We start from the raw sequence: 27,715 nt of genomic DNA, 5'->3' as shown, positions 1-27,715 counted from the left end.
TCCGGGACTGCGCTGTCATTGAAACTTAACGCGAGCTATATCAGAAACAAAGCCAGTAGAAGCTAATGACATCTCACCGTCACTGGTATAAACTCCACTGCGAACGATGCGATACGCTTGTTTCTGTCGTCCCACTGACTACCACTACTCGCATGTGGCGAAGCACCATCGCTGACTTCGGACTTGCACCTACATACCTCGTTGCGCTCCACCGTGGAGGCAGTGAGTCTTCGACGGTCCCCAATACACGCGGCGGTTTCAGCGGATTCTCGCTGTTTATAGGTAGTATGTACAGAGAAACGAAACGATTAGAGTCGTTCGATAGCGAAGACGAGGAGTACAGTTGCGGTTGTGATGAGGATACAGACATAGATAGCGAGCAGAAAGCGGGAAAGCGTGAGAGGTCGTAGCAGATCGTGAAGGGTCGTGATGGGTCGTGAGTGCGGTGTGATACATTCGTGGTGGGATATCGCAGACGGGCCTAGGACATCAAGGGTCAGACGCGCGTTGTTGGCTACAAAGTTGGAGACGCACCGGGACAATGATGACGGGGCCAAGCTCTTTCTCTAGGTAACATGAAGACCGGTCTCTCCGCGCAGGTGTCGGAGTGCCACCGGTTATGACTGGGAAATGACACTTTCGCTCTGCCCTCTGGGCCTGCCCGTCGCGTCGAATTGTGCCGACGGCGTGCGCTTTCCCAACGCGGAATCGTCTTGCGATCGTGCGAAGAAGTCGTCTTCGCCTTCATATGGTGATGGCCCTGAGTTTATCTGCGGGATGACAGTCAGAATGATGCTGCTTCACACGCAAGTGTACAACCAAGGTAAAGACTCTTGTTGTATAAATAATGGCGCCACCGCGTCTCATCGGAGCACATGTAAACGGCAAAACCGAAGTACACTCATCGCGGTAGGGCTCGACAATATGCATTCTCGTTGCAACAAGCAGCGAGGCGGACATAAATAACTTAGCAGACATAGCCTTCTCTCCAGAGCGAAACGCGCTGGGAGACCCATGTTGCATCGATGTTTGCCGCACCCATGGCGCGTGACCAGCCGTCGGGGCCGCCTTGTACACGACACGGCTGCGAATTGTCATCGATATCGAACACGGGAACCGAGGACTCTGAGCCTCCCCCCTCATCCTCCATCAACATTGGCGTTATCCCTTGCATTACGGATTTCCTCAGCGCATCACGTACCGCATCCCGCGTGTTGCACAGGGGTTTGCTGGTACGATAGCAAGGGATGCACCCCCCCCCCCCGCGCGAATTGGGGAGGACGCCTGGATAGAATCCGGAGGGGTTGGGGCTGACTCTTGTCCGGACATATGGGTGAATGCCGCTGAGAAGGGCTGAGGAATTGCCCGGACATGGCATGTACTAATGGTTGCTCGAGGGGTGCGGAGCATCCGGGCATCGCCAGCCCAGGTGCTCTCGCGAACGGCGTCAGCGCGACGACAGCGAGAGTACCAACCCTTGCTAAAGGCAGGGTCCAGGTCAGATCCTGCGAGTCGCGGATCAAGCGACCGCATATTATCAGGGGCCATGGAAGGCATATAGCCGCCCGCGTGTACAGCGATCATGGGCACTGGTTTATATCTCGGATGCGCGCCCCGTGCAGAGCAGGTCCACTGAAGAGCTGCAGAGTGGACACTACGCTCTGGTCCTCGTTGATGAGGATGTCCAGAGAGTATAGCGCCCTGTTGTACCGACCGACGCGACGTTGAGAACAGCAGCGCGTGTAGAACGCGCTTGTCCTACACTTCCCTCTAGCAGAAGGTAACCTCCACAGTGAGGGAGGGGAAGAGACGCGGTGCTTGCGGTGATCCGAGAAAGACAAACGCGCGAAAAGTACGCAGAATCGAGCGTACTCACCCATTGCCCAAGGACCTCTGCTATTCTGCTCGCTTCTTCGGGGCTGAAGGCCACGTCCTTCCCCTTCTCGGCATGGAGTTTCAGCAGCTCGCTCAGCGTGCGCTTGGACTTCCCGTCCTGCCCTCGTCCTAGAGCCGCGGCTGCCTCCCCCTCTCCTCCCTCCCCGCCAGGAAACGCGACCGAATTACGCGGAGTTTGCGTGTCGAGATTCATGGAGCGGTCCCAATCTTCCGCCTCGCTGGCCGAGCCGTTAGAATTCAGCGAAAGCTGAGACATCGAGAGGTTGACTTGCTGGGTCGTCATGTTCGCAAGTGCTCCAGTCGCGTCTAACGACGGCAGCGACAGGGAGAGAGAACGGGTTTGGCAAGAGCGGTAGTACAGAGGCTATGAGACGGTGGTGGGAGGAAGCAAGAGATGGTAGTTAGCACGTGAGTGCAGTCGTGAGAAATTCAACAAGGTGGCGCGCACTTTGGCGGCGAGAACATCTTGACGCCCCGCTGACGCCGTCACTGTCAGGTTCTTCCTCCTCACGTCTCTATAAGTACGGCAAGTCCTGACACGTACATACCGCCTACCAATCAAGCATTCGTTTTGAAATGCGACATGAAAGACTCTTCAACTATACCCAAGAAAGTTGGGGCTAGCCTGGCAAGTTACGATGCGTCGGATCCTTAACTTCAAGTTCGCTTCTGGGTCCGATGCCAAATCGACACGACTGGTATGTCAGTTATTCATAGGGTTGCAGATACGCTGCTAATTCAATCACCTGCGCCATCTCGCACTGTGTAGCAACTCTTCGCAACCGAGCTTCTGATCCATGAGCAACACACTCCCTTGTCAGTGACAGTTCACAACATTTATCACCGTCTATGTACGGAGCTATAGTATGTTCCCCGCCATGCCATCCCTATCTTTGCTTAGCTGAGAAGTGAATCCGGCGGTCCCTGAAGGGCTGACCGTTTGGTGCTTGAGCCCCATGGGGACTGAGTCACTGACGAGCAGCTGTCGGAGCGTCGGACGTTTACGCTCTTACATTCTCCATTCGGGTTATTCGGTCGCTCGCTCAATATGCGGCGTTCGAACAGAGTTTGCTCGTGATCGTGTCCAGCGATCCACTCATCCGGACTACTATGGGAAGTATTACGGCGCTTGCCGGGCACGTTGCCTGTGCATATTGCCCGAAGCTTCATAGCCGTCGTTCCTCTTCTCACAAACGCATTTTTTCTGGCCAGTTTGGAGAGTGGTTCCGGGGACACGTTCATCCTGCACGACGTGCTTTCACATCGATGCTCGTGCCTTCCTTCTAAAACTGATAGGCTTTGCCAAAGGGTGCAAGATCGAGTGCTCCATTCATTCATTACTCGCATTGTAACGTTAACGGCTAAATGGGATGAAACCCTCGGAGCGCTGCGCATGCATGGGGCTAATTATCGCGGACGAACACTGGTCCTTCTGCAAGCCGTCCGAAACGAAGCTTCAACCTCGGGGATGTGGTCGGGCTCAGTCATTCGCACATTCACTTCCAACGGCCACAGGACGCAGAACATTGATTACGCCGTATGACCTAGCTCTTCTGTATGAGCGTCACTGTGAGTGCACGGAGTGTCGCTCCATGCCCTGTCAATTGACGGCATATACATTCGCTAGGTGTCATCTCGGTCTCACTGTTCACACCCCGAGCCTGTTCTCGAAGCAAGAGTTTCCTTCTTATCCTGCATTCGATCCGGAATCAATGGGCTGCTCTCAGGGCATCGGCACATTGGCACGGGGCATGTGTAAGTTGAGCGTCCACTTTGATAGGAAAATCAAACTGTATGTCAGGCAGCGCTGCGACTACTTAAGGGTGTCACGTCTCTTTACGCGGAGGATCCTACGGGACTCCCTTCTGTTCCTGCGAGTGCCCTTCGCTTCTCAACTGCTCATTTCATTCGATATGTTTGATCACGGGCCTGAATACAAAGCTCGGCAAGTGTTCGACGTCTGTAGCGGCTCTGCCGCGAATATCACTGTCATGACTGACACCTGCGTCATCTACCTTTGTGCTCCAGGCTGGAGAAGCCGTTTGTGCCCCCGACCATCACTCTCAAGGACGTCCACGATGCGGTCCCAAAGCACCTACTGCGCAAGAACCCGTGGCTGTCATCTTACTACTGTATCCGCGACGTAGTGTGCTGTGCCGCCATATTCTATTATGGCTTCTCGATCGAGCACATCCTCGCGGGTAACTTCGGTGGCTTCGTACCCTTGTCCGCTGCGTGGCAAATCCGCGTTGCCCGGGCCGCGCTCTGGCTAGTGTATTGGTGGTTCCAGGGTCTTTCCTTCGCGGGCTTCTTCTGTATTGGTAAGTCAGTCAATGGACTGAGGTATACAACTGTTGAGCAGGCAGCTGTGCTCGTTTGTAGCGCATGAGGTGTGTTACTCGTCTTGTAGTTCCTCGAGAGTCTCTTGGTTGACACGTACCAGCTCGGCCACCAAACGCTATTCAACAATCGATATGTCAACGACACACTCGGGTACTTCTTCCACACAGTACGTATGACATGAAGTCAAGTCTGTCGAGATGATAGACCGCCACATCCGTGCAGCTCATCATGGCACCGTTCTTTGCATGGAAAGCGAGCCACAATGCGCATCATGTGAGCTCTGTGGCCTAGCATCCTGTTCCTTCATGGCTTAGCTCATGCCTTCAGAGAACGGTCGCATCGATTGAACGCGACGAGAACTACGTGCCCTACGAACGTAGCGATTATCCGCTCCCTCCCAAGGAGAAGGCCAAGTCTGTCGACTACTTGGAGGTGTTCGATGAGACGCCTATCTTGACGTTGGGACGAATGCTCGTCATGCAGGGAATGTACGTCCTTCCTCTTGCTTCGTACGTTGCATAGTGATCATGCTGATTGCATCCTGACGTAGGGGCTGGTGGCTGTATATGACGTATGTCAGGACATTATCCGCTACGCGGCGGGCCATGATAACCGCTTTTCTAGCATAAATGCTGCGGGCTCCAACCGATATCCAAAGGGAACGAATCACTTCTCACCGTACTCTCCACTCTTCCGTCCCGACCAAAGTACGATCGCAGTGTTGATCAATGTTGTGGAACTTGACATGATTCGCTCAGGACTTGGTATACTCCTCTCCGACATCGGCATTCTTGGGATGGGCTTGGTGTTGAGACGGGCGGCGAACCTATATGGAGCATGGGCGGTCTTCATGTACTATTTCATTCCCTACGTGGTGCGTCAGTCGGTTCTGATTTCCACCCTGCCCCAAACTAAGACGTGAGTTTGACAGCTCTGCAATCACTGGTGAGTACTACAGTAAATCCGATGTGATTGTATGATAACACTAGGTTCAAACTGCTCAATCACACCGTAGGATTGGTTGGTGAACCTTTCTATGCCATATGTTGACCGCTCTAACAGCAGTGCGTCTACGTGTCTACAGTAATGCTAACATACCTGCACCATTCCGACCCTACAATCCCTCATTACCGCAAAGACGAGTGGTCGTGGGTGCGTGGGGCCGCAGCTACTGTTGACCGCCCGCTCCTCGGATGGGCCGGCAGGTTCTTCCTGCACAACGTGAGAGAGAAGGAGCCAATGTTCTGGTAATCGTCAACTCACAGCGCGCTTTAGGTTTCTCATGACCATGTTGCCCACCACTTCTTCTCCTACGCCCCGTTCTGTGAGCGAAGGTTTCCCACAAGGGCCCAGAGCGCTGAACTGACGACGGCGCCTAGACCACCAACCGGAGATAACTAGATGCGTGCGCAAGGTTCTAAAGGATGACTACAACTACGATTCGACGGTGAGCGTTACGTGGGTCGGCAACACAGGCATGTCCGACACTCATGTCCGAGCGCAGAACACGTTCTATGCCCTCTACCGCTCGTTCACGCAGTGCATCTACGTCGACGATGACGAGTCAATCGTGTTCTACAGGAACAAGTTCGGCGAGTCTGTCCGTGGTGTGGCGAAGGACAAGCTTCAGCAGGTCGACGAGAATTGGAACCCGGAGGAGCAAGACAACGGGACTAAGGTGGTAGAGTGATGGTGCGGGTTGTGCTGCAACGCTAGCCTGGATACATAGATGTACAACAGTTGACCCTATTTCGTTTAAGTGACAGAGTATCGGATGACCTTGATCTGAAGTGTTCCTCATACCACCATCGGTTCCGGACGTCCGTTGAGGGCAACTCTACTTCCCTCGGCTCCGGTAGCTGCCGACCTGCTGTGCGCACCTTCGCTGCCAACAACCGCAGCAGTGACTGGACACTTACCCGACTGAATCATCTTTGGCAGCTGTCGATCGCTGCGCGATCATTGGGTTGTGCCCCGAGGCATTGCACCTTCAACATTCACCGCAATGTTCAGGTTCATCCTTTTGTCTCCGTCGCGACGAGACGGCTACGTCGTTTGAGTTGTGATGCAGCCGGCGTGCCGTAGCATTTCACTCGAGCGACAGGTTACCGCGGCAGTACTTTGCATGTATGTACAGTGAAGGTGAGCAATACGTCGCATTATTATGTGTTCCAATTGATTGACATGGATTCCACACATTGATTGACCTCAATCGGCGTTTAGGGAATCGAGGCCGTCACGCAAGCATTTGCCCCCCGTCCCCCGCGCCTCGAACAGTGTCAGTCAGGTGTGTTTCAAAGAAATGCGAGACACGGCCACGCGCTGCATGACAGACTGTCCACACTGACCTTCTCATGGCGTGATCGACCACGCAATGCGTGTTCGCCAGCTGGCGTCGACGTCGAACATGCACTGGTCGCACGTACCTGCTGTGTCTCTTGAACCGGAGGATTGGACGTCTCGCCGCTTCCTTCATGGGATGCGACGTGCTTCTTGATCGTGTAGGTCAAATTGCAGTGGTGCATGCGTCTCCATATGATGGAATTGGACATGCAAAATCCCGGCGATGATCTCCGCCGTGTCGAGGTACGGTCACTGACACTCGTTGTTGCCTGATCGTCGACTGACATACGCCATGTAGATGATGCTGACTCTTCAGGTCAACGCCTAAACCTCTACTGCAATAACACTACGATGTTGCATTCGCGAGCTGAACACAAGAGCTGAATCGTATGTAGCATTATTACACCTGAGCATACACGGCGAGGCCCTCTGTATCGAGGTTGTAAAGAGTGGTGCCCGCTCGATGAGACGACAGGTGTGGTACTCTTGATCATATAGAACTTGTAGAAGCTAGCTCGAATTTGGTATTCCACTGACAACTAGATCACCAGAAAAAGGCAACGCCTTGTGGCGATGTGTCCTGGTGGGACCCGGCGGCAACTACCTGTGGCTCTCTTGCATATGACGATCAGCAAGGTCAGTGGCCAGTCTGCTTATGTATAAATGCCCTGCTGATTTCCAAGCGTTGGCCGTCGCGCAGACTACGGGAATCCTCGTCTTCCAACTCTTGAGCTTGTAGCCCATCTCCACGTGAACCACGATGACCGAACCCAAGCTGGAACTTGATGGAAGTTTGGGCTGCATATTCTTCGTGGGATTATTCTCGTTGATGTGAGTCTGGCGAATCCTCCTGTCTCGTCGCTATTAACCACTATAGGACCGAAACATAGGCTGTACGGCTGCACGTGCGGCCAAGTCCTGTACTACATCACTCACTACGGTTTCACCGACCATAGATACATTACGATCATTGTGAGAGTCCCTTCAATGCCTGCCTCGGTCAATGAAGACTGATCTCGGCCCTGCAGGTAATACTCATCTGGTCAGTACGGCATCCATCGTCAAGTCGGACGTAGTTGATATTCATGAGCAGGATCTTGGACACGGGCAAAACGATAGTGGATATGATTGTAGGTCGTTTGCATAGTGAATAACATACATTCACCTATCAACTTGCTAGTGCGGCTGGGAGTTCTTGGTTTGGACCCATGGAGATGCCTTTGCATTGTTGGCAAGATTACCAGGGTGAGCATCACCTAGACCGCATCCTTTCAGCACTATTGGAGCTTCGCTCAGTGGCACGCAACTGCAGCATTCTACCGGTACGCGTCGTCCTTACGTCGAGATCATTCAATCTGACACGCAACTCACCAGGGCGAGTTCGTCCTTTCCGTACGGTTTCCCGCGTCGAGTCACTACTGTGACACTGACATTGTGTTTCATCTTAGTGCAGTACCATCTTCATAATACAATGGTAGGTTTACTACTCTGTTGTTCGTCCGATGCAATAGTGATGCCGGCTGTCATCACGGTAGCTGCTATCTACACACCATATGGAGATGTGAGTGCGTGTCACGCTGGATATGTGCTCATTGAATTCGACAGCAGTCAGTCCTCAAGGAGTCGCAACATCACAGGCATTGGGTACTCTTCATGCTTCCGCCGGTGTGTGCGATCACTGATTGACCCTGCGAATCTCGCGTTCCTAACCGCCTTGAACAGCTACTATTGACCGTAGTGTCGCTCAGTATGTGATTCTTCTGTTATGCATTACAATGACTCTCTCAAGGCCACTGGTTCTAGTCGCTGGATTAGGTATGTTTCTCTGCAAAAGCGGTGTTTCCTGCAGCTCTTGACTTGTTTGTCACAGTTGGCGCTATGCAAATGTGCGTACCCTATACTTCGACCAATGAACATAACAGCCTGACTGGTGGCGGACTACTTCGCTGGCAGTCGCATGGCTGATGGGATGGACATGGCGTTGTCGAAAGCCAAGGCAAGTGCCATGTGCTGGCACTGGAGTCTCCGACAGCACTGCTGACTCTCCCCTCAGCTAGCTGGGTCGATCCGTCCTGGATGTTCTGCGATCGTCGACATCTACATCACCGTGTGGTTGTGCTATCATTTACACGACGCCAGGACAGGTCACAAACGGTACGCATCCTCGGATTGACAGCATCAACGTCGTAACGCCTGTCACTGATCGTGCGCTTCGGCAACATAGCTCTGACACCATAGTGACAAAGCTCATCAGCTACGCGATAACCCGGGGGTTTTGCACATCGTGAGTACGACTCTATAAGATGAGTATCTCATTTAGGTTGTCCCCTGACCCCACGTTCGGTGATTCAGTGTCGCACAAGTCCTGGCATTCGCCCTCGTGAGCAGTCAGCATCGAGGATACACTATTGTGCCTAACTCACACAAAACCAGTTCCTTGTCGATTCACGAAATGATACGTTGTATTCTATGATATTCTACATCCCGGCAAGTACACGTACGGTCTCTACATACTAAACCTACGTCGATGCACACTGAGACATGAGACCACAGTCTACGTCAACTCTCTTCTTGCCATGTTCGCTTCATTTCCCCTCCGTGCAAGAGGGACGCTGACTCCGTGTAATCGTCACAGGTGGAATGCGCGAAAACACATTACACAGATAGGCACGCCGACGATTCCCAGTACATGGGGTGGCGCCGACATATCTCTCGAGGACCGTTCCATGAGGTCCTCCTCTCTGGAGACGCCAACACGAAGGTACGTTTGATGCAAACTCGCTACATTAGCATCCTTACAGCCTGCTGAGACAATTCTCTGACGATGTGCAGGGAGAGGTTCGCCTCGCGGCCGTCGACGTTAGCAGGCTCAAGCTTCATGGAAGACTTTGATCGTTGAACTTGAAGGGGAAGCACAGACGATTGGGTCATAACTCCTTGAACGCTTTTCTCACCATCTTGCATATCAGATTGAATTTTGAGCACACGGACTCGGACTTTATCTCACAGTAGGAACGCCCACTTCGAGTCCATTAGTGTCGCACAGTCCCAATATCGTAGGTGGGATGCGTCTCTGCATAGATCTCGGACGCTATCGACGAATGTTGTCTTGTCGTACGGACTAGAATTTTACAAGAACATTGTATTGCGCCCTAGTTGAGCGCTGAGCCTCGGTCAGGTCGCGCAAGCAAGTATCGAGGACTCCCGACAAATGAGGGGAGGTACTTACGCGCTGAAGCCCCGATCGGTGATCGCCCGCCCTTGGCCCGACATCTTCGGACACGATTTTTGACATACAGCAGCTTCCTCTTAAGGAAGGGCACCTGCCTAATCCGTTAGAGGTCAAGCTCTTTCGTGTCCCTTCAAAAGCCCCGCAGTGGCTTCTGTGGTAGCTCCTCTCCTGTAAATCCATTTGTCCGGTATATATATACGACGAACAGGACCTGCTTCCGTGAACATGTCACTCATCTGCGCCCTCCATCTACCGCGTTGTGCGCTCACTGCTCACTGACAACTTGAAGCACTGACAACCCTCGTTCGGATAGGACTGAAGATCCACTCGCGATCACGTAGTGTGTACACCGTTCATGACAGTAACATCGACTGAAGCAGCAAGACTTTGCTGTATTATAATCGAGAGGAATTTGAGCTGAAGAGTACCGAGCGTGGGACGTGCAGGTGACCTTTCTCAGCCACGCCCCGCCTGCAGGCGCCTCAACGACTTTAAATAACCACTTACATCCACTTCTACCATGACACGAGGTCGTTTGGACTTCTTGTAGCTGTGCGACACGCCCATCACACGCTGCGAGTGCTGGAGGTGCGCGGTGTTACTTAACCGAGGACTGTTCCTGCTCCGAGTCTGCTCAGTGCTCACGACATCTCCGTACAGGTACTAGTATTCTTCCCTTCTTTCAGTGAATCGCCAAAGGGCGCAAGCACTCTCGAGCATGTACGACGAAAGCCAGCCGCCCTCCCCAGTGAACGCGCTCGTCGCCCTCGCCTCGTTCGATCCCGAATGGCGACCCATTCTCCACCTCTCGAACCAGGTCGTATTGTATAACCCGACTTCGCATGCCCTCTCCATCCACAAACACCCCAGAGACACCAGCTCCGGCCTCGTTCAACGCCACGCAGGTAATCGCTGTCCGTTTTGTCATCGAACCCTACCCACCGAAGTCCACCCGGAGCAGCACGGTGATGAAAGTGACATGGACAGCGAACTTGATCTGGATGTAGACGACGATATTGCTCATTCACGCCCGCGCAGCCGGGCGGCGAACTACTTTCAGTTGTTGCAGATTGCGAATGAAACCGCATCACGGCCGGGGACTGGGCGTACGGCGAGGACGATCCCAAGCGGGAGCGCTAACGGTTCAGGCTCGGGTGCGTTCAATCCGGAGAATATGGCAGAGGGTTACTTCAAGGCGTTCTTCAAGGAGGAGTGCAGGCTCGGCATGGGCGCGAACGGCTCTGTGTTCTTATGCCAGGTGCGTCTCTCGTCTCCCCTTCGATTCTTGGTCCAGGGGCAAACGTAGGTCCATAATGCTCTTCAGCACATGTTGGACGGCAATTCGCTTGGTGTGTTGCATCATATTGACGACCTCGTCATTCACAACTCATAGCGGGAATAGGGCATTTCGCAGTGAAGAAGATCGCAGTAGGCCAGTCTCACTCATACCTGCTGAACATCCTGCGCGAGGTGGGGAGTTCACCATTCGCAGCTACGGTCTTCTGTCTGACGTCATCTAGGTCCGGCTCTTGGAACGTCTGCATCACCCGAACATCATTACCTATCATCATGCGTGGCTCGAGACTTGCCAGTTCTCTTCGTTCGGTCCGCAAGTGCCCACGTTGCAGTAAGTCCAGATTCATTCAGAAGTCACGCGCCGGGATCCAGAGAACATTCTGGTCTCTATGAATAGCGTCGCGCCCATAGTATTGTATCGTGACAGGGCCCGCGGCTTCATATTGAGCAGGATGTTCTGCGCACTGGATCCCCGCGCCGTGTCTTGTTATATCTCTCGTCATGAACGACTAACTACGTGTCCAGCGTGCTGATGCAATGGGCAGAAGGCGGGAGCCTCGACGACTTCATCGACGCCCGGCTCGGCCGTAGTGCCACGAACCTCCCGCATGCCGCCACGATGAGCGCTTCATCGTCACCCAGCGCGTCCCCTGCCCCCGAGGCACCGCCCTCGCCGAATCCGAACTCGCGCTCGGCGCGTATCAAGGCATTTCGTGCGCTGCAGCGGGCATCTCCCACAGAGCGCGAACGATTGAAGCGTGAACTCGGGTTGGCAGCGGATGGTCTAGCAGGGACCAAGGGACCTGCGAACTGGAAAGCGGTGCACCTGTTAAGTGCGGAGGAAGTGAAGAGCCTGTTCGGGGACGTAGTGTCAGGTCTTGCGTTCTTGGTGCGTGCTCTGGCGTCGCATAAACCTCTCCTTTGGCTCATGGCCACTGCAGCATGAGAAATCGATCCTACACCTTGACCTGAAGCCAGGCAATGTGCTACTGACATGGGATGAGGGCCGACTGATGTGCGTTGTTCCCCTTGTTTCTGTTGTCACTGTGCTAACATTACGCAGCCCTCGCGCAATGCTCTCCGACTTCGGTACATCGCAGGACATGCTGAAAGCTCGAGCACGATCTGGCAACACTGGAACGTAAGTCCATTGTGCTCTCTCATATAATACATCATGCGACTGAAGCTGCGATCAGCCTCGAGTATTCGTCTCCTGAGTCGCTCCCTTCGCCGACCGGCGAGTTGCTGCAGGTCGACTCTAAATCAGACATGTGGTCTGTCGGGATGATCCTGCACAAGTTGCTATTCTTTAGGCTTCCCTACGCAAACTCGTCAGACAACACTCGCAGCGGAAGGGAGGCGCCGGATCAGCTTGAACATGAGGTTCAGACGTATGCTGGGTACGCAGTCGTCTGCTAGGGCGTGAGTGCGATATTGATATTGAACCAGCTTCAAATCCTCTGGTTCCCTCATGACAGCATTTGAGTCAAGACGGCTGCCACGCGCCTATCTCGTCCTCCTCGAAGGACTTCTCAACATCAGCCCGTCTATACGGCCCTCTTCTGAACGAGTGCTTGGCGCGATTCGCGAGGGTAGGGCGAGTACAAAGTCATTCATCCGTGTGGTTAGCATATTCATGTCCAACAGCTCGATCCTCTTCGTGAGGAAGGCACTCCGCGGAGCAACTCACTTGTTCCCATTCCCATCCCCATCCGCCGAGTGTTCGACGCCGCGACCTCGTTCGTCGAGTCAACACCACAGACGCCGGAACTAGATGTTCGTGTCTCCGCGGAACTCGACGCGAGTGCGAAGAGGTCGCCGAAGCCTGCCCACGTTGAGGAGAAGAAGCGAGCATTCAACGTACCTTCACTGGCCTTCAACACCAGCGGGGTGTGGGCACGAACAATTCACGTTGGCGGGCGACAGATCCATGTGCGGATCCCACGCGTGATGTGGCCAAGGACAGTCAAGTCATGCGTACTCATGCTCAAGGTGACTTTCCAGCCTCCACCCCGCCATGACGTCTCTAACGAACCGAAATTTCGCTATCATGTACGTGTAGGTGTGGAGCATGACCCGCATGTGTCCTGACGCACATCCGCATCTGCTGTTCACGACGTTCATTCTCGGCATCGCTGTTGCGGACACCTGGTTCGATAGCATGTCGTTCACGTTGATGCTTGCCGTGTTCCATATCGTCATTGTGCGGCTGGCGTGCTGGAGCGGACGATGCTGCGTGTAGGCGGCGGTGGCGCGAACGTCGGACAACTCCATATCATCGCATCGTCTTCTATCGGACAGTCTATCACGTCTTACGAAGTCCATCGTATCATGCAGCACATCCTAGAATATATGACCACCATGCCCTTGATTTGCCATTTGTATTTGTACAAGCACCTCTGAATGCCGTCAGAGCGAGATGAGCGGGAGTTTTGAGAGTGAAAATATGTCTTACAGAGGGAGCGGGGGCTAAGACTACAGTATTGTCCGGATGAAGTGGTGGTACAGAGCGCGACTAAATAACGGCCGAGGCAATGGCAAGGTCAAGAATGGTACATAGTAGCAGTAGGCCCGAGACAACCAAAGCAGGGCAAGCCGCTCAGCTAATGCACCTACTCCGGGAACATGTTCATCGTGATCAGTAGAAGAGCTGAACGCAGCACAGATCCCGTTAACAGAGGCATCTATCACGACACGATGGAGTCCATCAATCAGGACGGACGAGCGGACGAGCTCTGTATCCAAGCTTGGGGACCGTCCTCCGCAGTCGTGGGATCACCGAGCCCGGAGCATTCGCAATTTGGGCAGGACGTCACCCACGTCGCGCTCTTCGCGCACCTCTTTATCCAATTTGACCTTGGTAACGGCGATATGGAGCCTTCGCTCCCTCTCCGTGGCTGCACTCGACGGGAGCGTCGTAACGGTGCGTGGGACGGCATCGCCGGCTGGAGTTCCGTGACCAGCGTCGATACGAGGATGATGGGCAGCTGTCGGACTGGGGCGATCCTCGGAGTGTCGGCGAACAGGTGCGGCTGGTGTGGATGATGCCGTGAGTTCGTCGATGGATGGTCGGGAGAAGAGCCGCCTGGGCGAGCCTGTGATCTTCTTGAAGATCAATGTAGGCGGCGATGTTGGTACTTCGACCTCATCTTCGGCAGGGCTGGATGTGGCCTCGATGGAGACCCTGCGAAGAGCTGTGTCGCGCGGAGGGATACCCTCAGCCAGGACTGGGTCTGGGGGAGCTGGGAGCAGGAGCGTCTTTTTGGGTTTGGTGTTCTGCGGCGACGAGGGCGGGGTCGGCGGCATGATGTAGGGATTCATGGAAGCGAAGGCGAGCGGCGTCACGAAGTAAGGGTATGAGGTAAACTCCCGTCGCTTGGGACGCGCCTTGTGCGGCGGACGAGGCAGTGTGTCCGCGCTCTTCGACGTCGTTGCCACTGCGACCGGGCTCCGCAGTCTTGCTTCGTGCATGGAACGGTAGGAGAAGGGGAGGGAGAGAGTAGATCGGGAGCCTTCTGGATTTTTGAAGAGGAGAAGACTCTCAGCGCTGTAGCTCGACCGGGTCTGCGCCCTCTCAGAGCCGTAGGGGGAGAGGTCGAGCGAACGTGGCCTGGGACTTTCCACAGACGTCTTCGAGGACCCAGTTCCAGGCTGTGCACTGGGCCCTGAAGTGTTACTGTCGCTCAAGCTTTGCACCTCTGTACCAAGGCTGAAGGACGTGTTGGTCGTACTCGCAGAGGTTGAGGTGGCATCGGAGGTCGAGGGGGGAGCTGGGGGAGAAAGCTCGGACAGGGCAATGCCTGTTGATTCGAGTGACGGAGTAGGGGTATGGACTGGAGTTGCAGTCGTTCTGAATGAGAACAAGCGCTTCCAAGCCATCGTGTCCGGTAGGGTCTTCGCTTGCGAGGGTCTTGCACGTCCACCGCTCAGCGGGTTGGGACGATCCCGTGGGGAAAGCCAGTTGGAATGCAGAACAGAGTCGGAGGGAGCACGGCGCCGTTTCATGGGTGAAGTAGCCGTAGCTGTGGCAGGCACAATCAGTTGGGCCCGGGTCAACGGGAGTTGAGTCTAGGATAGCAATGGGAAAAGAAGGGACGGAAGGCGGAGGGAACATTGTATATATAGACAGGGGTTGTCTGCCAAGACGAGGCCGGTGTCCGCAGAGACTCATCAGACTCTGCGGGAAGTGAGGCGATGGCTGAGAAACCGAGACGGACGGGGACTAGGGCGGTTAGGGCCCCATTGAGCCCTCGATCGAAGCAGGGAGAGAGAAGCATCAACGACCTTCCATATCCGAGCCTGAAGCAGTGCCCGGAGTGATAGCACGCACGGGTCTACATCTAACGTTGTAGAACGAGTCAGATGTGCACCCAGAGATAGAATACTGGTTCTCGTACCAGACGTACCTGCAGGATGTGGCTCGATCGATGGCCTGCAGACTGCAGCCTGGAAGGCGATCCTCCCATGAGTAGCGACATATCTGGTGGCTGATCCGAGAGTGACAGTGCCATCAAGCTTCGTGGGTCGGGCAGCAGATGATGCGACCATGGAGGTGCACATGTGCCAGCAGCATCTGCATATGGTGGCTGCCAGCGTAAGCGACCGGTCAAAGTCGCTGTGATCAACTTTGATGAAGCCATACGAGCCACGTAACCTCATGTAACGAGTACTTATGTGGCTTTCGGGGGCCAATGGGCGTAGAGCTCCGCAGGATCCATAGCACCCGGGATGCATAAGCACTGCAAACTCGGGCACAGTTAACAGCGCTGCACGACAAGTATAACGCGCACGTTGCAGACGACCGCTCAGTGGATAGCCTACGTCCACTGGATTACCACCTGCACTGTTCAGATGTGGTCATAACACGAGTAGCTCCTCATGGAAGCTCGAACGCCATGCTGTTACCTGTACTAGATCACTAGGTTGCGTTTCCAATCGACGTGTCAACACAGCGGTGCAGGCTTGTAACGTGTATGGCGCATGTCATGGAAATTCGGATTGAAATGGGCCATGAGTCTGAACGACCACGCGCTGCTACCATTGTACCAAGACATGAGCGATTCACAATATGTTGTATCAAATGCCGACGTACCTTCAGAGAGGTGCTCGACTGCTGAGCATCTCCTACATATGCAGACCCTAAGCCTGGCTGTTCGTATCGTTCACAGTGCACGCAAAGCGGAGAGTCGGGATTGGCCCAGATAAATTCAGTGAGTGGTGCACATGGACATGAACGTTGAAAACACACGAGCGCTCGTGACAGGCGTTCAGATTGGACTGGGATTGTCCCCGTCTCGCCACTTGCGTTGGTCATCTCTTACAATGCTCTCGCGTAGTCGTAGGCAGCACCAAGTCCCAATAATGAGAAGCAAAAGCGTTCAACGCTAGCATAGCCTATCAGAATGAACGCCCGATATCTTCAACTGACGTATCACCGGATGGTTGTACTGGGACTCACCAGTCGTGCTAGCGTCGTATCGCGCTGGAGCAGTGCTCAATGTCAACCAGATGCAGACCGCGCAAGTCCGTCCATACGCGCTCCATTACAAAGCAGCGTGCTGCAAATGCGATGTGTCATAAGCTAAGTCCGTGCAACGAGAGGGGAAAAGGAGGTGTAAGCAGTATCGTAGCGTAGCGTCACAAGTGTACCCCATAGATGGAAAGTCCGTTCAAACCAGTGTCAATGCAAACAAAATCGTACGTCGAGTCGTACAAGGAAGGTCCCCATGGATCCCGTCTACTCTCGTGGTCCATACTAGCGTCCGCCGGAAAACTAGTGGAGTGCTTGTCGGATGAGCGAGTACCCCGAGAGGAACATGATGAGGACGGTCACGACGAGACTGGCGAAGGCGGGGTGCGCAACATAGTCTGATAGTGCGCCGTTGACATTGCAGCCTGGGCATGTCCAACCTACATGACCGTGCGTGTCAATGAAATCCAAGTGACAAATCGAAGTCAACAGACCACGCGTACTATGGTCTGGCGACTTCGAGGAAATGTGGGAATAACTTACTTGCTAGTGGAGTGTAGGATGCCGGCGAGTACAGCGCAAACTTGAGATTTGTATTCGACGACAGCTGCCCTGCCGTCGCGAGCGCGTTCCTCCCCCGATCTCCCCAAATCTCGAGTGTGTACGATGTGGGTGCTAGCGGCGTCGCTGGATTCGCTTGGTTATACGCCCACAGATCCCAGACGACCTGCGTCGCAGTTCCGGGAATGATGCCGTCCGTCGGTCCCACGGGGTAGGTGTTCCCGTTTTCGCATATGGCAGAGACGGTGAGCGATGTCGGCGTGACGAGGAGGCTGGTGAAGTTCCACGCGAAGGTGACGTTGTTCGACGGCGCGATCTTGTAGTAGGACGTCGCCGTCTGCGGCGGTTGTGTGATGGTGAGACCGCCGGCCGGTGCGCTCGCGGGGATGGATATCGAGCTCGACGCCGACGATGAGCTACTAGGCATGACTAGGGACCGCTACGACTGCGAAACTGCCTGGGACGTGGGAGGAGGGAACAAGGAGCGGGTTGAGGCAGCGTTGGTGGCAGCGTGCAAAACGCGGTGGAAGAGCACCGTGGCGACACTCATGGAAGCGTGACAGCCGTAACACGTTACCTCGTCACGCGGACGGCTGTCCAGATCGCAGCGGGCCGGCGTCTGGAAATCCACCACCACTTCGACTCGAACACAAACTGAGAAACAACGAATACCGGGCACCATTGTACTGGTCGCTTGTATACGCCGATCTATGTATCTTGGTTGAATTATACCATCTACACTCGACGACACATAGCCCAACAGACCCCTTGCCCCGCCGTGTGGCTTCAGAGCCTCATTCAACGTCAGAGTCAGACCGCCCATACGAGATGGTATGTTCGGGCTTTCTTTACGATCATTGAAAGTATACTAGTACAAATCTGAAGTGTCCATGGCTTCTTTTAGATATGTCACTGTTACATTGTGAAGTCCATTGGCACAGCGTCCGTAATATCGTCAAGGTACAACGTCCGGATCCATAGTGTCCAAGTCCATTTGGTACGCGCAGCGTACTGTTATGGTTTCTCTCCACTTCTCCGCGTGTCTCCCTCGTCCCATAAAGTAGGAGACGACACGCTGTCCCCGCAGAACCATCGAACGTCGCCAACGAGGCTATTCGAAGTCCAGTAAATCCAAGCACTCAACGATGCTGAACTCTGCAGCAGCTTGCTCAACCAGCTTCCTCGCATCCGTCAGGGGAAGGAGTGCCTTTTCCAAGCCCTCTGCGAACGCTAACTCGTCCACGGGGTCAGGGAAGCTATTGGGCGTGACGGGGCCGCTCTCGTCGGTAGACGTCGACTCGGAATCGCAATCCGTCAACTCGTCAATGGCTATGATGTCCAGGTAGGACTGGTCCTCCTCCTCATCAAACGAGTAGAATCGTTCTGGACTGCTCGCCCGGACCTCCTCTTCTTCGACCTCGGCCACCACCTCGGCCTCGACGTCTGCCGCTTCAATTTCCGGCGTGGGCTCCTTGCCTGGAACTGGCGACGATACTGATGACGTCGTATAGATGACCTCCTTCCTTGGTGGAAAGAAGGTGTCGAGGTTGAGGATGCTCCTGCGTAGCTGCTCCAGGCTAGGGCGCGACTGCGGGTTGATCCTGAATACTCTCTTTAGGATCTGGATGGCACCCTGCGAGGCTGGGATGACGCGCTCCAGGTAGCCACCGTCGAGGAGGTGCTCGCAGAAGCGGGGATCCTCTGTCACGGCCTTCTCCCAAGGGCCGAGGCCAGTGATCATGTTGACGAGGATGATTCCCAGTGCCCAGACGTCCGCGCGTTTCGTAGAGTACGGCCGGTAGCTGAACTCCAGACCAACGCTCTCTACTCTCCGGTGAGCACTCAATCTCTCAGCAGACCGACAATCATACTTACCAGGGCTGAGATAGGGCGCGCTACCGCAGCCGAACGTGGCGCTCCGCGAGTTCTGCGTCGCAAGCCCGAAGTCGGCTACGTAGATCTCGCTCCCGTCCGCGTTGCAGAGGATGTTCTCGGGCTTTAGGTCACGATGGAACACCCGTCTCCGGTGGCACGCCTGCACCGCATCCAAGATCTGCAAGAACGCGGAGCGGACCAGCTCGTCGTTCTCGTGGTACATCCGGCCCTCGAACAGGACCTTGTACATGTCGCTCTCGCAGTATTCCATGACGAGGTAGAAGTAGTACTCGTCCTCGAAGGCGTCGTGCAGCGTGAGGACGTGTGGGATGTCTGAAACGAGCCGGTGTAGGGCGATTTCCCGCTTCTGGTACTCGATATCGGGCCTGCCGACTTTGCGGACGATTTTGATCGCCCGATGAACGGGAGTTGCGCTCGAGGAGGAGGTCGAGGCGTGGTGATCGATGGCGAGGTACACGACTCCACAGCCGCCAGCGCCGAGGAGTCGTACCAGTTCGAAACGACCAGCGTCGATGAATATGCCGCTGAAATCGGGCATGAGGCGAGCCATAGATTCGATAGCCATAATGGCGAACGTGACTCGGATGGGCAGAACTCAGGCAGAATAAGGTGCGGTAACCCGTAGACCTCGCCGCTCTTTTATGTCCCTTAAGACCTTTACCCTCGGATGCGGCCAGTGCATCCTGCATCCTGCGAAAGCCATCCGCCTCCGTTGCCGCTTCGTGTGCGGATGCACATAGACTCATCGGTACGCTCAGAACTGCTACGGGCTCGCAGTTGGTCAAGATCGCAACGGATGGGAAAAAGCGGAGTTACACTTGCTATCCGTTGCAGATTCCACCGTAAGCTCAGATTCGACAAGAACTGCCGACTTCGAAGTGGGGTTCAAGTGTCGAGAAGCGCCCCTTGTTGTACAGACTCGACATGAGGTGTGGCGTGCAACCGCAACGTGTTTGCGCATGCCTTCTGTAGTAAGCGATGGCAGTTGGCCACGGTGCACGCATTTCATGAACTTCATATTTTTATTCTACCGATCCTAGTGAGTCCTACTAATACCATTGTCATAAATTGTAATGCGAATGTGCGTAATAGATGTGTAGTCCGATCTAGGCTGTCCATTACATAGTTGTAAGCATGCGGCTGACACTCTCCATCAACCCACTGAGGACACGGAACTGTGGCCCTGTGAGACTCCGTCGTGTCTTCTCGAACGGTTCGAAGCTGAACTTGACCGCCTGCGCACCCAACCCCGCTCCTTCAGAAAGCTCTGGGACGGCGACACCCGGATCCTGCGCGTGGGTCTCGGGAGTGATAGGGCCGTCGCTTTCCTCCTCAGAGGATGAATCGAAGTCGGAGTCGGAGGTGTCGCATGTCGAGCAGGACCCCGTGGTACCAAGGGTGAAGGCACGTTCGGGGACGGCAGGGACGTCGAGAGGGGGAGGGGGAGGACTCTCTTCCTCAGGAATCATTGGCAGCTCCGATTCGTTGACGAACCTGCTGCATGGACTAGCGTCGATGTCCAGCGCAGGACGAGGGAACGTGCTGGGCGCGCGTTCTTCGGTATATCGAGATCCGGATGTTTCTCCAGACGTCGAGAGGTAGACAGACGAGGACTCGTCATCGACGAGCGTTATGTCACCCTCCGGGTTCAGGCATGGCGGGTATAGCTCGTAGATCGCCTTGACTGGCGGGGGCGCGTGCTCGAGCTCCGCTTCGGTCACGTAGAACGTCTCGACGTTCATTAGGAGCTGACGCAGTTCGAGGATGTCGATGCAATCCTCCTCTCGTATGGTGAAGATGCGCCTGAGGATCTCGTCCATCTCCTCGGAGATCGGCAGCACCGCTCGAAGGTAGCGGTGATCTTCGACATAGGCGCAGAAATTCTCGTCCGAGGTGGATGCTCGTCTCCAAGGACAACGACCGGCGATCATGCAGACGGCGATCATCCCAATTGCCCATATGTCGTTGCGCCGAAGGTCGTAGTCGTCCCATAGTCCAGTCGCATTGTAGCATTCTGTATATGATCATGTTAGCTCAGAGCGAGAGTGTGAAAGTATCGCCACTGACCTGGACTCATATAGTTCGCCGTCCCCACGCGGAACATGATGCTCCTACCTGAGCTCTTGGTCGAGAGACCGAAGTCGCTCAGGAAGACGCTGCTCATATCCTCGTTGACAAGGATGTTCTCCGGCTTCATGTCGCGATGGTAGATGCCGTTCTGGTGGCACGCATACACGGCATCCACCAATTGAATAAGTATGGTCCGTATGAGCTCGTCGTTCCTCGCGATCCGGTGTTTCAGGATGAGGCCGAGAAGGTCGCCTCCCGAAACGAAGTCGAGCACGACATAGACGTAGTTGGAGTCGTGGGCGATGCGATGGAGCTTGACAATGTTCGGGTGACCGGAGACGTATGTGTGGTGCATGATTTCGCGCTCGAGGAGCTTGCCTCGTTCCGACCTGCGGTCGGTGACCTTGTGCATCACCTTGACCGCGCGGAAGGTGGGCGACCCAAAGCAGTCGCGGTCGTGGGCGCGGTATACAGTTCCAAAGGCGCCTGCGCCTAGGACTTCGAGCAGTTGAAGTCGACCGCTGTCGATCAACTTCATCGAGAGATCGTGGAGAGTATGCGAACGGCGAGGCATAACGAAGACGTGGAAAGAACGATAGTTGGCAACCGGTGCCGATGAGCGTGAAGTTCGAAATGTGTGGACCAGAACTTGGCGAGTACGCAGCGTATTTATACGCTGTCATGCACCTGACTGGTGACTTGGTCTTCGCCATCCGTCTTCCGTCTTCCGCACACCTATCCGAGGTCAGTGTCGGGAAACCCACGTCGTCATCCGGGTGTTCATACGGACCTACTTTCCTTTTTCGGTACCATTTCTTCCTCACTCATCTCCCCTCTCCCTCGCGCGCAGTGCTAGGTTCGGGGGCGCACGCGCGACCGTCGCGTCGCTCGTCCGTGCCGAGCCCAGAATTATGCGGACAGTATGATTATACTGTCCGCACAATTCTGGGCACGGCCGTTGTGATTTTGACCGTGGGCTTGTTCCGCGTACCGCGTCTCGACTTCCTCGACTTGAGGCGCACCCGTTAGTTCCCCTTCCGGCTTTAGACGGCGGACCATGGTCTCGGCGCGGGGCTGACAGCGGCGGGGCTGTGCTATTGACATTTGCGACCCGGGCCCCCGGCCAACAGGTGCGGCACTCTGCTCGACGTTGCTCGCCTTCGCCCTATGGTCGGTTCTCCGTCTTACGGTTCCTCGCGAGCGCGCCGGTAGAGTCGATGGCATAGTAGACTGAGGTTCGTATTGGAGGTAATGTCTGTATGCAGTGTGCGCTATGGCAGCCAACGGAGCCAACATTGAACAGAAGTGGAAACGTGACACTACGCGTCACTCCAGCCTTCAGCCGGGTTTCCCTTCCACAACGGGCCACCGTCAAAAACGAAATGCGGGTCCTCATGAATCATGTGTTATCATGTTCAATCTAAGAACTCTCTACATTTCAACAACCATCCGCTTAAGTATGATGTCGACTCACATCTGCTGATGGTATGCTAGCAGGTTCTCGGCAAATCCGTCTTTGTAGCCTTCACATCCTCCAACGCATTGTTGATGCCCTGCGTCCACGCTCCCAGTTCCTTCTCCAACCGGACTATCGCCTCCCTCGCTTCCCTTCCGACCAACCCGCCTCCGTTATCCGTCCCGAACCCGATCAACAGCTCCTCCCTTGCTCTGACCAATGTCTCGTGTGCGAGCTTCAGGCGCGCGGATCCGGATGGCGGGAAGCGGTCTGCGCTGCCAGCCATATTCGAGGGCGGAGACGGCTCGTCAACTGCGAGCAGCTTGCCGAGTTCCGCGAGGGCGACGCCGCGGACTGGGTGCCCCACCGGGAGTATGGCCGAGACCCCGGCGGCATACCTTGCCGCGGTGCGGATCGTATCGTCGAGCGTTTCCTGGGTCATGGATTCGGGAAGAGACGCGATGAGAAGCTCTTGGTGCAGTCGAGCCATGGCGAGAAGGGGATGACATGACGGAGCGAGTCCAGCAGAGTTCAATATGGGGATGATGTTGGACGTGAGCTGTTTAGCTTTCTGTGGGTCTACACGAACGTCAGCGTCGGTCACTCAGCGGAGACGAAGTAAAGTCACCTGTATGTTGCAGCATGGTAGCCTTTCCAAGGGCTTCTTGTCCAACATTGAGAGCGTCGAGTTCGCCTTCGAGGTTTTTCGTTATGGCCTTGCACTTGTTGCATGAAGGAGATCCGCCACCTGGTACATTTTCAGTTAATGGACACGCGAAAGGTGGACTTTACTGTACAAACCTTCTGTGGGGACAGGGCGTAGGCCGCCACATCGCGCAGGGCAAAACATTGCCGTCCGCGGGTCATCGTAGCGGGGCGTAGAGCACAATACGCATTTGCAGTCGAAGTTGTACGTTTCCTTGAGCTCCTTCCGTCGGACCTGGCGGGGCAGAGTAATGTCGATATAGGATATGGCGATCTACACGAAATGAGCAGAGATGTCAGTGTCTTTGGCTGCACTGTTCAAGTCGTCATACCTCTTCTCCAGGGGCAATGGGTTTAATTGCAACCAAGTTGATCTGAGGCTCTTGTTCATGAGGTTGGTCGCAGATTACCACCGCGTTGGGATCGCAGGAGTGGTTGATAGCCGCGACGACAGGGGATATAGCCACACCTATGGGGTCGAGCGTGTACGAGGTCAGGGTGAAGGCATTCGTCGTGAACTGGATATGAGCATCGTGACTAGTGAGCCGTAGTCGAGGAATAAGATATGCCATAGGCGCTTACCCTGGAGATGAAATCAACGAGGTCTGCGGTAGACCTGATGCCATAGGGTTCGAGTTCGAGGGGCGATTCAACGCCCAGGTAGCGGATCAAGGAATGCGCTAGATGAGTGTATGGCTCGTAGGCAGATGGCGGTAATGAAGTCCTGTCTGATTCAATACTGAGTCTGGTTCTGACATCTACGAGACAGAGACGTACGGGACTGCATCTGCTTTATTTCCCTTGTCTACCCATCATAGACGTATTAGCCCCTTATGGACAGGTGATACGAAGACTCACCCATTCACTATCCAGACCATGAAGCTTGAAGCTACAAAACATGCGACCGAGACATCGGAGTGCATCACTTGGCACCTTAGCAGTGGCGGGTGCTGACTCTTCCCACTTCCGCAGAGCTTTGCATTCGTACTTGTGCACATTCCAGTCGATGGTTTGACATTTCTGAGCCCTAGGAAGGTAAGCGGCCAAGTGGAAAAAGCTGTTGCATGTATACGTACGTCTGTGCAATACCACACTACGCGACATCGCGTGCACCTTCTTAACTTCATCGACTCTTTTGGAGGGCTGCTACAATTGGTACAGAACTCCGCCAGGTACGGTGTAGACATCACGCTGACGTATGGTTTTATCGCTGTGATTATACTTCCTGTACTTCTGTCAGAAAAGTTTGTTCGGAAGTTTGTGAGCTACTTACCAGGTCTGTGCGCTTGCGTTGCGAAAATGCCACGGCCAGCTATGCTCGACTCACGGACTTGGAATGGCTGAAGGGGTAACTGTTCAGCGTCGCTGATGGGTGCATGTACTGAATTGCATGATTTATCTTCTCCTGTGTGAAGAGGGTTTTGTGCTCCTACTTCTTGCGATGGCCCGTGTACATCCGCCAGTGCAGGTGCACTCTGTACGAAGGACTTTGCTTCCTTCGTTTTCCGCGAGGAATGTAGGCTCTCAAACGACATAGTGAGATTTCCCGAAGTCAAACAGATAAGCACAGTGCAAGTTGTCGGTTATGTCCTGATGACGTCGTTTCCGAGGTCCGACGCTTATCTATTTGGTTTTGTTATGCAAGACCGTCTATTCCTAACACACGCAAACAATGCGATGCCGACTCCCTTAACACAAAATTACTGGGCTTCGGATAACGTTCATATGTCTTCGCAAAATCTTGTTGTCAGAACAGACAGCCAGCATGCAGGTTACTCATTATTCCAACAAATCAACATTCTGAAGCCCGCGCTTCACACGAGGGTGCCTATTCGACTCCACTGCAAACGGAATCCGGATTCGTCCTTCCTCAATCCGTACTGGGCGCGCGGGGTCTTGTACGGCAAGTGAATTGTCCATTCAGAACAGTCTTACATATAGTCTAGCTTTTGAGTCCTCACTGCTTGAAATCCAGTGTACGGGCGTTCAGTACTCAAGGCCGGCGCCTCGCTGCCAGTGCTCAGTACTTGCTCACTAATTTCTCACTGCTTGCAGGTCCTGTGACGAGGTAGATATGCCTTATCGACTGCCGTCATACAATTTTATCTCCGTGGACCTTCGAACATTTCGAGAATCAAATGGACTCGCGTCAATGATCTCGTGCTGGATTAGGTTCTGGCACCGAGAGCTCTTCGTGGGAGTGCTTAAGTACCGTGTCAACTTGCCCCTCACAAGCAGCCTACACTCGCTTCGAGTCCTCCCGCGTTTGGCAAGGCGCGATGTTCTCGTTTCTGGCACATCGTAAGGCTTGGTGAGTCATATGTCGTCTATTTGTCCCTTTTGAGCCGTCTCACCATAAACACGCCAGCGCTGCCAAGCAACAAGAACGCAAGGAACGCATCGAGAGTCTTGCGTCGGTCTACCACGCCCCGCTGAGCTCGGAAGATAAGGGTATCCTAGCACAACCAGCGTACCAGATCGTTGCGAACGTCCAAAGTGGATCCCTGAACCCGTCCGACGTCCTCGTCGCGTACGGAAAGAAGGCGTTCAAGGCCCACGCAGCGACGAATTGCCTGACGGAGATCCTCATTCCCAGCGCGGAGGAATGGGCGAAGTCGTGCAACATGCAGGGCCCGCTCGCGGGCATGCCCGTCAGCCTGAAGGACACGTCCGCCATCCCCGGCTACGACTCGTGCATGGGCTACTCCGCGTGGGTGGGCAAGCCCATGCAGAAGATGTCCGCGCTCGTGCGCCTCCTTCGGGACGCCGGCGCCGTGCCGTTCGTGAAGACGAACGTCCCGATCACGCTACTGTCTCTGGAGTGCTCGAACGATGTTTTTGGGACGACGACAAATGTATGGAACAAGAAGTATACCCCCGGTGGGTCGACTGGTGGTGAAGCCGTTCTCCTCTCCTATGGAGCCTCGCGTCTTGGTATTGGTACGGACGTCGCAGGCTCTGTCCGCGCTCCAGCGTGAGTTCGCATAGTGGATAGTCCGCAGCTGGGCTTATGTCGTCCTAGACATTATTCGGGCATCTACACTATCAAGGCCTCGATGCATCGGTTCCTGAAAACGGGAAATCCTACGAGTATGCCGGGACAGGAAGGCATCCCGGCAGTATACTCGCCCATGACGCGCACCCTCGAGGACCTGGAGATGTTCTGGAGGGCGATCATGAGCATGCAACCATGGGAATACGATCATTCGGTGAGTACTCAGTGACACGGGGAGGCAGATGTCTTCATGTACATCGCCCCTACTCAGGTGTTACACATACCTTGGCGGGAAGTGAATTTGGCCGAGTCAAAACCCATCCGATGGGGTGTGTTGTGGGACGATGGTATGCATATTCGCCCCGTTGTGCGAGGACTCGGGCTGATATTTTGTAGGCGTGGTAACGCCATCTCCTGCTTGTCGGCGTGCCCTGCAAGAGGTGGTTTCCGTCCTTGAATCCAATGGTCATGAAGTATCCACAATGTACGTATTTGGAATATTCGCCCCTTGAAGGGCACTAACTTATCTGACTGAGGACCTTGCAGCCAAGATGCACCGAGTCCATACGAAGGTCTCAAGATCGCCTCACAATTGCTGATGGCCGACGGAGGTGAGTTCGAGCGGCGCTCCGTAGTCAATAACTCATCCTGCCCCAGCGAAGACTTGCATGATACCAATGCGCGTGGGTGAGACGAACGACCCAGGTGTGCGGGAAGCTGCGGGGATGTTCCGCGCGCCGCACTTCGTGCGCAAGCTCTACACCTGGTACCTGCGCTACATCAAGAAAGACGAAATCTATGCCGGCCTCGTGGAGAACTGGTACGAGAAGACTGTGCCGGAGTATCTGACCCTCGTGTCCCAACGAGAGGGCTATCGCGAGCGGTGGTTCGAGTTCATGCGCGCGAACTCGATTGACTTCATCCTGACGGTACCGAATTCGCTGCCTGCTCCGCCGATTGGTGGGATGAAAGCGGGATGGAAAGCGTGCGGGTACACGTTTCTCTGGAACATCGTGAGCCTCGCCTTTACCCTTAGGCTTCCCTGAACTCATGCATCGCTTGCACGTAGCTCGACTACTCCGCCGGGGTACTACCTGTGACACACGTCGATGCCGCTCTCGACGCACTCGGTCGGTTCAAGCCTAAGAATGCGATAGAGGCCGGGCAATACGAGATGTATAATGCGCAGCAGATGCACGGGCTACCTGTTGGTGTGCAGGTTGTCGGAAAACGTCTCGAAGAGGAGAAGGTGCTCGAAGGAATGAAGGTTATCGAGAGTTTGTTGAGGAAGGAGGGGAAAGCCTATGTCCTGTTTGAATCAGACGATTAGATAGAACCCAACTCGTTTCGAGTTCTGTTCTGCAGATATGGGCCATTGGTGCTGTTCAGTGTTCACCGACGCGATCATCATCCTGGTAACTTGAGAGTTCATTAATCATTCACTGCTCATGA

The 27,715-nt window shown here is 54.6% G+C and overlaps 10 protein-coding genes across 10 annotated transcripts; 4 read left to right on the top strand and 6 right to left on the bottom strand.

Moving 5' to 3' along the window:
• Positions 1-617: 617 nt before the first annotated feature.
• Positions 618-2,179, bottom strand: C8Q71DRAFT_715759 (uncharacterized protein; the record flags this gene model as incomplete). Its single annotated transcript, XM_047921063.1, has 2 exons — positions 618-770; positions 1,877-2,179. 2 exons carry the CDS (start codon positions 2,177-2,179, stop codon positions 618-620), a joined length of 456 nt encoding a protein of 151 aa, XP_047774312.1.
• A 1,630-nt stretch (positions 2,180-3,809) lies between these two features.
• On the top strand, positions 3,810-5,929 carry C8Q71DRAFT_715751 (fatty acid desaturase-domain-containing protein; the record flags this gene model as incomplete). Its single annotated transcript, XM_047921062.1, has 12 exons — positions 3,810-3,847; positions 3,925-4,225; positions 4,340-4,405; positions 4,462-4,512; positions 4,567-4,727; positions 4,790-4,810; positions 4,864-4,946; positions 4,998-5,113; positions 5,302-5,460; positions 5,515-5,563; positions 5,619-5,686; positions 5,744-5,929. The coding sequence occupies 12 exons, from the start codon at positions 3,810-3,812 to the stop codon at positions 5,927-5,929; spliced, it is 1,299 nt and encodes a 432-aa protein (XP_047774311.1).
• A 1,295-nt stretch (positions 5,930-7,224) lies between these two features.
• On the top strand, positions 7,225-9,782 carry C8Q71DRAFT_882561 (uncharacterized protein). The gene is made up of 21 exons (XM_047928503.1): positions 7,225-7,413; positions 7,473-7,554; positions 7,611-7,624; positions 7,676-7,712; positions 7,763-7,827; positions 7,895-7,904; positions 7,957-7,974; positions 8,031-8,056; positions 8,118-8,143; positions 8,195-8,247; positions 8,305-8,329; positions 8,386-8,397; positions 8,453-8,468; positions 8,536-8,582; positions 8,640-8,736; positions 8,807-8,866; positions 8,935-8,962; positions 9,016-9,079; positions 9,136-9,160; positions 9,218-9,343; positions 9,415-9,782. Exons 1-21 carry the CDS (start codon positions 7,343-7,345, stop codon positions 9,479-9,481), a joined length of 969 nt encoding a protein of 322 aa, XP_047774310.1. The 5' UTR covers positions 7,225-7,342; the 3' UTR covers positions 9,482-9,782.
• A 532-nt stretch (positions 9,783-10,314) lies between these two features.
• C8Q71DRAFT_782893 (kinase-like protein) lies at positions 10,315-13,529 on the top strand. Its single transcript, XM_047924953.1, has 11 exons — positions 10,315-11,072; positions 11,139-11,163; positions 11,217-11,284; positions 11,335-11,441; positions 11,636-11,999; positions 12,052-12,125; positions 12,174-12,251; positions 12,307-12,510; positions 12,560-12,707; positions 12,758-13,102; positions 13,173-13,529. Exons 1-11 carry the CDS (start codon positions 10,533-10,535, stop codon positions 13,350-13,352), a joined length of 2,133 nt encoding a protein of 710 aa, XP_047774309.1. The 5' UTR covers positions 10,315-10,532; the 3' UTR covers positions 13,353-13,529.
• Positions 13,530-13,660: 131 nt separating this feature from the next.
• On the bottom strand, positions 13,661-15,279 carry C8Q71DRAFT_306367 (uncharacterized protein). The gene has a single exon (XM_047917697.1). It carries the CDS (start codon positions 15,113-15,115, stop codon positions 13,886-13,888), a length of 1,230 nt encoding a protein of 409 aa, XP_047774308.1. The 5' UTR covers positions 15,116-15,279; the 3' UTR covers positions 13,661-13,885.
• Positions 15,280-16,607: 1,328 nt separating this feature from the next.
• C8Q71DRAFT_782879 (uncharacterized protein) lies at positions 16,608-17,655 on the bottom strand. The gene is made up of 2 exons (XM_047924952.1): positions 17,124-17,655; positions 16,608-17,020 (listed from the first exon to the last, which is right to left on the bottom strand). Exons 1-2 carry the CDS (start codon positions 17,566-17,568, stop codon positions 16,884-16,886), a joined length of 582 nt encoding a protein of 193 aa, XP_047774307.1. The 5' UTR covers positions 17,569-17,655; the 3' UTR covers positions 16,608-16,883.
• Positions 17,656-18,672: 1,017 nt separating this feature from the next.
• On the bottom strand, positions 18,673-19,575 carry C8Q71DRAFT_691601 (kinase-like domain-containing protein; the record flags this gene model as incomplete). Its single annotated transcript, XM_047919867.1, has 2 exons — positions 18,673-18,968; positions 19,017-19,575. Coding segments are annotated over 2 exons (855 nt in total), but the record flags the coding sequence as incomplete, so codon positions are not given.
• A 457-nt stretch (positions 19,576-20,032) lies between these two features.
• On the bottom strand, positions 20,033-22,056 carry C8Q71DRAFT_306235 (kinase-like domain-containing protein). The gene is made up of 3 exons (XM_047917696.1): positions 21,898-22,056; positions 21,105-21,842; positions 20,033-21,051 (listed from the first exon to the last, which is right to left on the bottom strand). Exons 2-3 carry the CDS (start codon positions 21,679-21,681, stop codon positions 20,156-20,158), a joined length of 1,473 nt encoding a protein of 490 aa, XP_047774305.1. The 5' UTR covers positions 21,682-21,842; positions 21,898-22,056; the 3' UTR covers positions 20,033-20,155.
• A 320-nt stretch (positions 22,057-22,376) lies between these two features.
• C8Q71DRAFT_782873 (uncharacterized protein) lies at positions 22,377-24,867 on the bottom strand. The gene is made up of 10 exons (XM_047924951.1): positions 24,542-24,867; positions 24,345-24,493; positions 24,127-24,288; positions 24,046-24,073; positions 23,851-23,996; positions 23,601-23,786; positions 23,365-23,542; positions 23,192-23,311; positions 22,582-23,142; positions 22,377-22,527 (listed from the first exon to the last, which is right to left on the bottom strand). Exons 1-9 carry the CDS (start codon positions 24,801-24,803, stop codon positions 22,598-22,600), a joined length of 1,776 nt encoding a protein of 591 aa, XP_047774304.1. The 5' UTR covers positions 24,804-24,867; the 3' UTR covers positions 22,377-22,527; positions 22,582-22,597.
• Positions 24,868-25,363: 496 nt separating this feature from the next.
• C8Q71DRAFT_306174 (amidase signature enzyme) lies at positions 25,364-27,706 on the top strand. The gene is made up of 8 exons (XM_047917695.1): positions 25,364-25,579; positions 25,637-26,242; positions 26,291-26,477; positions 26,535-26,610; positions 26,660-26,747; positions 26,810-26,874; positions 26,921-27,276; positions 27,333-27,706. Exons 1-8 carry the CDS (start codon positions 25,548-25,550, stop codon positions 27,591-27,593), a joined length of 1,671 nt encoding a protein of 556 aa, XP_047774303.1. The 5' UTR covers positions 25,364-25,547; the 3' UTR covers positions 27,594-27,706.
• The last annotated feature ends 9 nt before the right edge of the window (positions 27,707-27,715 follow it).

This window comes from Rhodofomes roseus (assembly GCF_022264815.1).
Source record: "Rhodofomes roseus strain CIRM-BRFM 1785 chromosome Unknown C8Q71scaffold_27, whole genome shotgun sequence".
Lineage (NCBI taxonomy): Eukaryota > Fungi > Basidiomycota > Agaricomycetes > Polyporales > Fomitopsidaceae > Rhodofomes > Rhodofomes roseus.
This window is presented reverse-complemented; position numbering and strand designations above follow the sequence as displayed.